The sequence below is a fragment of the Vitis riparia genome, chromosome 7 (assembly GCF_004353265.1).
Source record: "Vitis riparia cultivar Riparia Gloire de Montpellier isolate 1030 chromosome 7, EGFV_Vit.rip_1.0, whole genome shotgun sequence".
In the NCBI taxonomy this organism is placed as follows: Eukaryota; Viridiplantae; Streptophyta; class Magnoliopsida; order Vitales; family Vitaceae; genus Vitis; species Vitis riparia.
Window position 1 is genome coordinate 2,024,908 of NC_048437.1, and position 9,585 is coordinate 2,034,492.

Consider the following 9,585-nt stretch of genomic DNA (forward strand, 5'->3'; position numbering starts at 1 on the left):
TAGTTTTATTTATTTACTATCTTATAAGAAATTTATAATTAAATTATATTACAAATTTAATATTTTTTATTCAATTCAAAGTAATCTGTTAATATAATTTAAGTAAAATTATTATTAATACATTCAATTTAATTATATATGAAATGGTTATTTTTAGTTGAATAAAAAAAATTAAATATTATGACTTTTTTCTGTTCAGTCAAAAACAAATACCACAAGATTAAAAGCATTTTTATAAACAAAACTTACAAAAATTATGGATTTATTTTATATTATTAAAAAAATTACTTTTAAAATTTATAAAGTTTAAGGTAATATAAAAATTTTAATTTCTTAATTATTTAAATAATTTTTAAAAATTATTATATTTTTAAAATAAGTCTTTAAGAATTATTACATTTTATATAGGAGATATTGTTATTTTTTGTTGTTAAACATAAAAAATAGGAGACCTAATATTGAATTTATAAAATGAAAGAGTATGTAGTGTTTGGATACATTTTTTGTTTTTAAAAATAATTTTTTTCTATAAAATGTGGTAATTTTTATGTAAAAGAATGATAGTTAGTGTATTTGAAAATATTCTTCCATTGGGCTCTCCCTAAACTCATTTTCTTTTTATTTTTTCTCTTAATTAATGTCTTCCCAATTACAAACCTTAGTAATAAATTATCTTATTTGATACATAAGACTATTATAGGCATATTAATAGCTAATTTGATTTTTTATATATATATTTTGTTTGAATCCTTATAATATAAAAAAAAAAATTAGGGTTTATTAATATATAAATTTTGGTAAAAAAAATCTTTTTGTAAAAATGGTGGAAAAACAATTTAAAATAATATAAATGTGATTTAAAAGTGAAAAATCATGAAAACAAAAAATGTAATATAAATAGAGAAAAAAAATTGCAACCCATGGTGTTCAGCCCTTTTTAGGTCAAGCATATATATATATATATATTTTTTATAATTTATTACAATTTTTTTATTGAATATTTTGATTTTTCTAAATAGAAAAGTATATATATATAAAAACATCGCCTTAATTTCTCACTTTCAAAACCGATTTAAAAATATCTCATATTTTTTATTATTTTGATTTATAATATTAAACTTCTAAAACAAAAACTAAAAACAAGTTAGTAATATGAGTTTTACATTCATTTTTTAAAATAATTTGAACTAAATTAATTTTTTTATATATATATCTAAAAAGTCAATTGAGGAATCAAATGGGAAAAGCATCATTTCCCCGTTCTTAAGGTTGCTCTTTGAAAGGGCAACTAATTGATTCCCTCATCAGTGGGAAATGGATTCACACCATATGCAAAATCCTCCAATCCTACAGGAGGAAAGGAATAGAAACCCATTACCATACCATGCAGTAGAAGAAATCCCTTTCAAGTTTGTTGACTAAGGGTTCTGCAAAACCCCAGTACCATGCAAGACAATTAACCAAAGCAAACACATATACCAATCTAATTCTTGCTTCCCAAGTAAATACCCTCCTCAATATTCCATTACAACATCCAATTGTTGCCTCATTGGCCAACAAGAAGATGGATATAATACTATGCATCAATCTTCATTTTATTTAAGGCATTTTGTCAAACAGCTTGTAGTCTATGTGCCACAAGCTGACAAGCCCAAGATAGAGACGTTTTTGCTTGTTTTTTGTGTTTGAAAAAGTCTAGGTGTTAGCACAAATTCATTCATCTGGAGTGAATTATGGAGATTGGGAAGGTGGGGGTGTTGGTGGTTCTGGTGGTGCTTGTGGGTTTGTCTGGCTGGTCATCTGCTTCTGATCACCAGCACAAGAGGAAGAAAGCAGTTTTTCCTGAACCAGCAGCATCATCATCGTTGATCAATATTATTCAGTCTTCAGTTGTGTTTCCACTTTATGGGAATGTTTACCCTTTGGGGTATGTGCAGAAAATTCACCTCAAACTTGCATTTTCTTGGAAAATTTCATGACCTGCATGTCATTTTCCCATGTGTCCAATCTTATACCGCAGTTTATATGGTTGTTTTAAGTTCTCAATTGACTTTGTCTCTGAAAATTTTAATCTTTGTGTATGTATACGTGGAGGTAGAGAATATTGTGGCGATGGTGGTTGTACCAAAAAAAAAAAAGAGAAAAAAAAACAGGAAGAAGAATTGTTTCAAGCTTTGCATATTCTTAGAAACTTTCATGCATTTTCTTGGAAATTTCTTGACCCAATGTCAGCTTTCCATGTAAAGAATCTTATAATGCAGTTATTGACTCTGTTTGAGAAAAACACAGCACTACTGTACATCTAAGAGGAGGTGGAGGCAGTGACCATGGTTTAGGGGGTAGTGGAGATGATGATGATGGTACCGAAGATGATAATTGTTGAGGAGCTTGGTTGGGATAGGGGAAGATGTTGATGGTAGTAGTGCTGGTGGTGCTTATACTGGTAGAGTTAATGGCAGTTTGGAAGTGGTCTTGATATGATGTCGCATTTAGAGGCAGGTGTGATGTTGGTGATGGTGTCAAGGCTATTCCACCCTTTTCCCTAATGGAAAAATGAAAAATTTTGGTCTTAAAATGAAAATTGGAGGTGGAATTTTGGGACTAGGATACCTACTCTGAAGAGCTCTATCTTCCCTTTTTATCTTCTTTTCATTCTTCATGCTCTGTTAGATTCATTTGCTTGTGCTTTTAATATTAGACATCATTTCTGCCCGAATTTGATGACAGATTTTGTGTGAACTGTGTTGCCTCATCTATTGGCCTCTGCACATTCAAAACCCTAATTTTGTTTAACTCTGTTGCATGATTCTGAAATCATTTTCTCTTCTGCAGGTATTACTATGTTTCTCTCAGCATAGGTCAACCACCGAAGCCCTACTTTCTTGATCCAGACACCGGTAGCGACCTTTCTTGGCTCCAATGCGATGCTCCCTGTGTCCGTTGCACTAAGGTAAAACATCCTGACAAAATTCTTCAGTTTTCTTATTATTTTTTTAACATAATTATACATGTCATTATTTAGGCTACACAAACTCAACTTGATGTGTTCTGATCGATAACTTACTGAATTCCTCATTTTTGTTTCTTCTCTTTTTCAGGCGCCTCACCCACTTTACCGGCCCAACAATAATCTAGTGATCTGTAAGGACCCCATGTGTGCTTCACTTCACCCTCCTGGCTACAAATGTGAGCATCCAGAGCAATGTGACTACAAAGTTGATTATGCAGATGATGGTTCGTCATTGGGTGTCCTTGTGAAAGATGCCTTTCCACTCAATTTCACTAATGGACTCCGACTTGCTCCTCGTCTAGCCCTTGGGTTGGTAACTTTGCTTGCCTTCTTGATCTGAATTGTTTGTCATGGAACTCCTGTCTTCACTCTCATTAAATTGTGGCTTTCTAGAACCGATCCCAATGAATAATTCCTTCAAATAAAACAGTTAAGATAAGCTGTTATACTGAATTTTGATACATGTTTCTAGGTCATGTTGCAATTTGAAAAGTCTGGGAGGCATCTTAAGAAGAGTGGCCTTTAGTAGTGGGTAGGATGATTTCCAACAGACTAATTCAGGCTTTTAGAACTCTTTTCATCAAAGATAGGTTCCCACTGTTTCTATGAATCATTTCTGTGATGAAATTTCTTGAAGCCACTTTAGATGGGATAAGATCTAGAAGAACATAGAGCTTGATTGTAATAATCTACAGCAATGAACTCGTGGTACCTGTTTCTTCCTTAAATAGTTCCTTCCATTAATGAATTCTGTCCTGATTCTTACAAATAGGGAGACAGCAAGCCACTTAAAATGTAAGAAATAAGGTAGAGAAATCACGCTTTTGGAAAGTTGGTTACAAAATTGGCCTTAGCCATATGCTGCATTCTGATTCTCTTGTCTACAGATGTGGATATGATCAAATTCCAGGTCGATCATATCATCCTCTAGATGGAGTACTTGGCCTTGGCAAGGGAAAATCTAGCATTGTGTCACAGCTCCATAGTCAGGGTGTAATACGAAATGTGGTTGGCCACTGTGTAAGTAGCCGTGGTGGAGGATTTCTCTTTTTGGGGGATGACCTCTATGACTCATCACGTGTGGTTTGGACACCAATGTTACGTGACCAACAGTAAGAATCACTCCCAGGCCCCTATTGTCCATTTTAATTCTTTCTTGGTTGTAGCTCACACTTTCTACTTACAATGGCAAATCTGTTACTTTGTGTTTTATTCAGCACTCATTATTCATCTGGATATGCGGAACTTATTTTGGGTGGAAAAACAACCGTGTTTAAGAATCTTCTAGTAACTTTTGACAGTGGAAGCTCTTACACCTACCTCAATTCCCTGGCTTATCAAGCTTTAGTCCATTTGGTGAGTTGCAGATTTTCACAAATTTCCCGTAGTTGTCATATAGTCATGAATATTACACTCATTACTCATCTGGAAATGCAGAAGAGCAGATGTTTCTTTTTTCTTTCACTTGGATTCATTCATATGATGCTTGTAACATTCGTGCTTCTAGGTAAGGAAAGAATTATCAGAAAAGCCTGTAAGAGAGGCACTAGATGATGAAACACTCCCACTCTGCTGGAGAGGCAAGAGACCGTTCAAAAGCGTTCGTGATGTCAGGAAATTCTTCAAGCCCTTAGCATTGAGCTTTCCAGGTGGTGGGAGAACTAAAACCCAGTATGACATTCCCCTTGAATCATATCTTATAATCTCAGTAAGTACCTTGCACTATTCCCTATACGCTTTTATTCATTTGTTGCTCTTATGAGTAGAAGATACACCTGATATTAAGAAAATTAACAAAATCCATTTTCCCAGTTGAAGGGAAATGTTTGTTTGGGAATTCTAAATGGCACTGAAGCAGGACTTCAAGATTTCAATCTCATAGGAGGTAAGAAATTGTGTATGTATGGAGTTACTCACCATAACCTGAAAGCTAGAACTCTGACTCCCACACTTTGGCCTTCCTTTTTTTCTGTCATTTTTTAGACATATCAATGCAAGATAAACTGGTGGTTTACGACAATGAAAAGAACCAGATTGGATGGGCGCCCACAAATTGTGATCGGCTTCCCAAGTTTAAAGCTGCAATCTTATGAGAATCACCCATGGATTGAATCATTCTTGTGGATCCATTCTTGATTCTCCTGCAGAAAAGCTCTTATGCTGTAAAATAAAGGAGGGGAATTGTTGTTGTATGGTATGTGTAAATTCACTGGTACTAGGTAAAAGATGTAAAGGGGTATACCCTGAATCATAGTCCTGGAAATATTTATATAAATATAGTGGATGTTTTACAATAACAATAAACCATGTAGTACTACTTTGGATCTATTTCTGCATATGTACTAGTTTTTGCATTAGTCCTTGAAACCTGGCTCAACTTGTCAAGGGCAAGGAGGGTTTTTGGATGGTTTAGGTTCAAGTGGGAACAAAAATTTGCCTATAAAAAATGACTAAAAAGTAAAAGAAAAAAGTTTCTAAAAAATAAAAAAATGAACTTGATATGACAAGGGTTTGGGTATGGACACTATTATAAACTTACGTGGTGTTTGTTCTAACGTAACTAAATCGAACCTATTGATAATAAGTTCACTTTAATTATATTGGTTAATATCAACAGCTTATTTTTAATTGAATAGAAAAAACAAAAATATTTGACTTTTTCTATTCAACCAAAATAAAAACATCACCTTAGAGTCAGTCTGAAAGTAATTTTAAAAGAATCACATTTAAAACTTTCAAGAATAATTTGAAGTGAATCTTAAAACGGTTTTTTTTTCTTCTAAAAATCACCAAATATAACCAAAACCGGTTTCTTGAAATTTTATATTCAAACCCCATTTGATTTTTCATAAAAATATGTTTAATAGAATTGCTATCAATAAAATTATTATAAATTGAAAATATTTTTACAAAAGTGCTCTCAAGTGCCCTTTAAACTCATTTAAAACTATTTTAGTATATGCCTTCATTAGAAAAAATGATCAAAAGGGAAAAACCATATTATTTAATTGCTCACGAAAGGTGGTGTTTGGTTTTTAATTTAATAAAAAATATCAAAATATTTGATTTTTTCTATTCAATTAAAAATAACATATCAACAAATATAATTAAATTAAATTAAACCTATTGATAATAAGTTCATTTTAATTATATTTTGATCAATATCAATAAGTTACTTTTAACTTAATAGAAAAAATCAAATATTTTAGTTTTTTTCTATTCAATAAATTTTTTTTTTAAATAGAAAGAAAAGAAAAATACCACCAAAGTCTTGGATAAACCCAGGTAGATAAAAGTTTTTAAAATATTTTCTTATATAATTTTTTTTTAAAACATTTCTCTGCGTACCTGCCTACCTGGTCGAAACTTCGTGAAACTTACCTCTAACTAGACCAGATTGCAAGACTTTGACACAAATTCAAGCTTTTCACATGAGAGAGAGAGAGAGAGAGAGAGAGCAATGGGTGGTCCACAGACCTCATATTATATTGATTAGATGAAGAGATGTGTTACAACAAATGAGAAAAAAAAATAATAATAACCTTTCAACAAGTTGTTCGAATCAACATTGTTGAAGAAGAACAAATGCTCCCTTCTCTTTCAACACCAACCAAAGGTAGATATTGACTTTTGTCATTTTCTCCCTCGTTAATCCCCCCATCCCATCCCCAATATACCCTTCACTTCTCCCCCTTCACCCTCATTTTTTATAATCATCATCATCATCATCAATTAAATTTGGTAAAATGAAAAAAAAAGAATATTTTACTATTATTCTATATTCTACAAAGGTGAGAATTTCCTACAGTGGTACATATTAACAACGACCAATCCAACACATTCTCATCCCTCTTATCATCATCTCGGTTCTTCTACCGTGTTTCCCAAGCCATCATCCCCATATCTTCCATGAATGAAACTCATGTTAGCAACTTCATGAATCATGAGACCAATATAGCTACCATCTTCATATTCTAGGTTTGACGTACGATGATCAAATTTTCCAAATCGGAATGCTAATCAAAATGACTTGTTCGAGAACATCAACATGTCCTGCCACGACGATGTTAATAAGTCTCCCGAAAACTGTGCTTGAGAGGCAAAAGGGTCGTTGGCAAAACCATCCATATAGAGGCTAAAATCGAAGTCATTCCACTTAGGCTCGCTTTGAACCTCCTTCTCCGGTGACATTACTTGTTCGGATCCACTAGAATCTGTGTGTGTGTGTAACCTCGGCACTGAATCGGATGTCTCGAAGTATAGGTAGTCATTGGTTGTTGGCGGCGCAGGTATTGGTGGTAGGGACGGCAATGACGAGGGTACTGCTTTATTTTGAACCGTTGATATTATTTTTGGCTTCTGGTCTTCAAGTTCTGGATATTTCATTGATTTTTGATCAAACGTGTGCTGTTTCTCGGCGCTGCCTTTCTTGTTGTATATTCGACATAAGACCCAATCGTCAAGCTGCAAAGTCAATGATAATATATATCAATAAAAAGAATCATCACTCATTATTATTTTAAAAATAATAAATAAATATCCTTAATGTGGTATAGAATTACAATCGTACCCTTAAGTTGTTTTTCTTGCCGGCGGATCGATCAACATTGGCGAGGCGATACTCGTGCATGATCCAATTGGTTTTGACACCTCTGGGAGCTTTGCCGGCATAAAATACGAGTGCTTTTTTAATTCCGACCGTCTTGGGTCGGCCGATGGGCTTATCGGCGCCGGTGGCCTTCCAGTAGCCGGATCCGGCCGCCCGGTTAGGCCTTGAACCGTTGGGATATTTGCGGTCCCTTGGAGAGAAGAAGTACCACTCCTTTTCACCGTACAGAGCCATTCCTGCAGAAACCCAATTCCAAAAATATCCAAATTCAGTTTCTGAAAATTTGCTGAACTAGAGAGACGATTTACAGAGTTTCGATCATATTTGTCAAAAATTGAGGCAAATTGGAACGACCGATCTCAAAAAAAAATTAAGTCACAAAATAAAAATTGAAAACTGAAAATATTTTCTAAATTGAAGAGAAACTTGCAAAAATCTTATCATTTCTCAAAAGAAACTCAACTCAACCAGTTAAATCCAACCAATGGATCAAAATCCAAATCATTCGTGAAAATAGTTTTTAAAAAATAAATCCAATTCATTTCTGATAAATACAGTTAATTTCAAATTTCAACTGACCCATTTCAGATAATCGAATTCGAATCATCAAATCAGGATTTCTCACACTTAAGGTTTCCAAATCTGAAAAAGAAAGAGAAAAGAGAATAAAAAAATACCTGGAAGCTGCCATGGATCGAACTTGTAGAGATCAACCTCGGCAATAATCGGAACGGAGATGCTCTGTGATGCGCATTTACGAACCAGATAATGCACCACGAGCTCCTCGTCCGTCGGATGAAATCTGAAACCAGCCGGCAACTGCAACTGATCTCCGCTCATCATTCACTTCTTCCTCTTGAAAGTTCCCAAAATTTACTTTCCCTTTTTCTCTTTCTCTTTTCTCTTTTCTCTCCCCCTTTTCCTGGATGCTAAGATATCTCCGAATGCTGAACCGAGATTGAGGGTTGGGTGAGGGGATTTTTATAGGGTGATGGATGAATTCGACACGTGGGGGTGAGACTCGGGAGTTCTCGAGCTGACCGCAGCCCTTGACACGTGTGGGAGTCACGCGCGGACGATTGTGTCAGTGCTTGCGTCATCTAGTTGGAGGCATCTGGGATGTCGGCTGCATTTGACGGCTAATTTAGGGATGGTTGACCGCTGTGGGGGTGAGGGGCCGGCGTTGTTAGTCGGCTGTTTCTCACGTGTTGTTTTTCTTTTAGGGATAGGTTTGGGATTCTCTGCAGCCAATCAAGTTTGGCGGTTTTGATGTGATTGGAGTCCATGGTCCTATTACCAAGGAAAATCTCTATTTCTGATTTTATCATTATCCCATTTGAATTCTCAAACTTTTGATTCGTGACATGCAAGTTTATGATCAAAATATATGGTATCAAAATATAAAATAATAAAATAAAATATAAGGATACATTGGAACTATTTTGAAAAATAGTTTTAAAAAATAGACTTTAATAATAGTTTTTTAAAAAATTGTTTTATTATATTTTATAAAATAAAAATTTGTTTAAATCCTGAAATCTTTTTAATATTTTTAAATATATTTTAAAAATAAATTTTATATTTTATGTTTTATTTTTAATTATTTTTATGTTCTTAAACAAAAAACAGTTTTTAATTATCATACATGTTTTTTTTATTTTTTTGTTTTAAAAAATAAAAAATTATTTTAAAAAACAGTTACCAAACAAACTCTAAAATTCTATTAAATACATAAAGTTTTCATTAAGTGATACATTTTAAATATTATAAAAGTTTTCTAAAAAAAGGTATATGATAACTCTTATATGACATAAATACTCATTCATATTTTTTTTTCATGAAACCTAAAGTTATGTTTGGTTTGAGAAAATTTAGAGGAAAATACGAAGGAAAAATAGAAGGGAAAAAATAAAAAAATAAATTATTTTTATATTTTTTTCAACTCATTTTACTTATTTTTATCCAT

General features: G+C 33.3%; 2 protein-coding genes across 2 annotated transcripts; one reads left to right on the top strand and one right to left on the bottom strand.

Moving 5' to 3' along the window:
• Window positions 1–1,509: 1,509 nt before the first annotated feature.
• LOC117918566 (aspartic proteinase Asp1) lies at window positions 1,510–5,338 on the top strand. Its single transcript, XM_034835315.1, has 8 exons — window positions 1,510–1,927; window positions 2,833–2,950; window positions 3,099–3,319; window positions 3,898–4,122; window positions 4,228–4,366; window positions 4,518–4,718; window positions 4,823–4,895; window positions 4,994–5,338. Exons 1-8 carry the CDS (start codon window positions 1,734–1,736, stop codon window positions 5,101–5,103), a joined length of 1,281 nt encoding a protein of 426 aa, XP_034691206.1. The 5' UTR covers window positions 1,510–1,733; the 3' UTR covers window positions 5,104–5,338.
• A 1,123-nt stretch (window positions 5,339–6,461) lies between these two features.
• LOC117918567 (NAC domain-containing protein 2-like) lies at window positions 6,462–8,562 on the bottom strand. Its single transcript, XM_034835316.1, has 3 exons — window positions 8,297–8,562; window positions 7,581–7,855; window positions 6,462–7,474 (listed from the first exon to the last, which is right to left on the bottom strand). The coding sequence occupies exons 1-3, from the start codon at window positions 8,460–8,462 to the stop codon at window positions 7,031–7,033; spliced, it is 885 nt and encodes a 294-aa protein (XP_034691207.1). The 5' UTR covers window positions 8,463–8,562; the 3' UTR covers window positions 6,462–7,030.
• Between the last annotated feature and the right edge of the window lie 1,023 nt (window positions 8,563–9,585).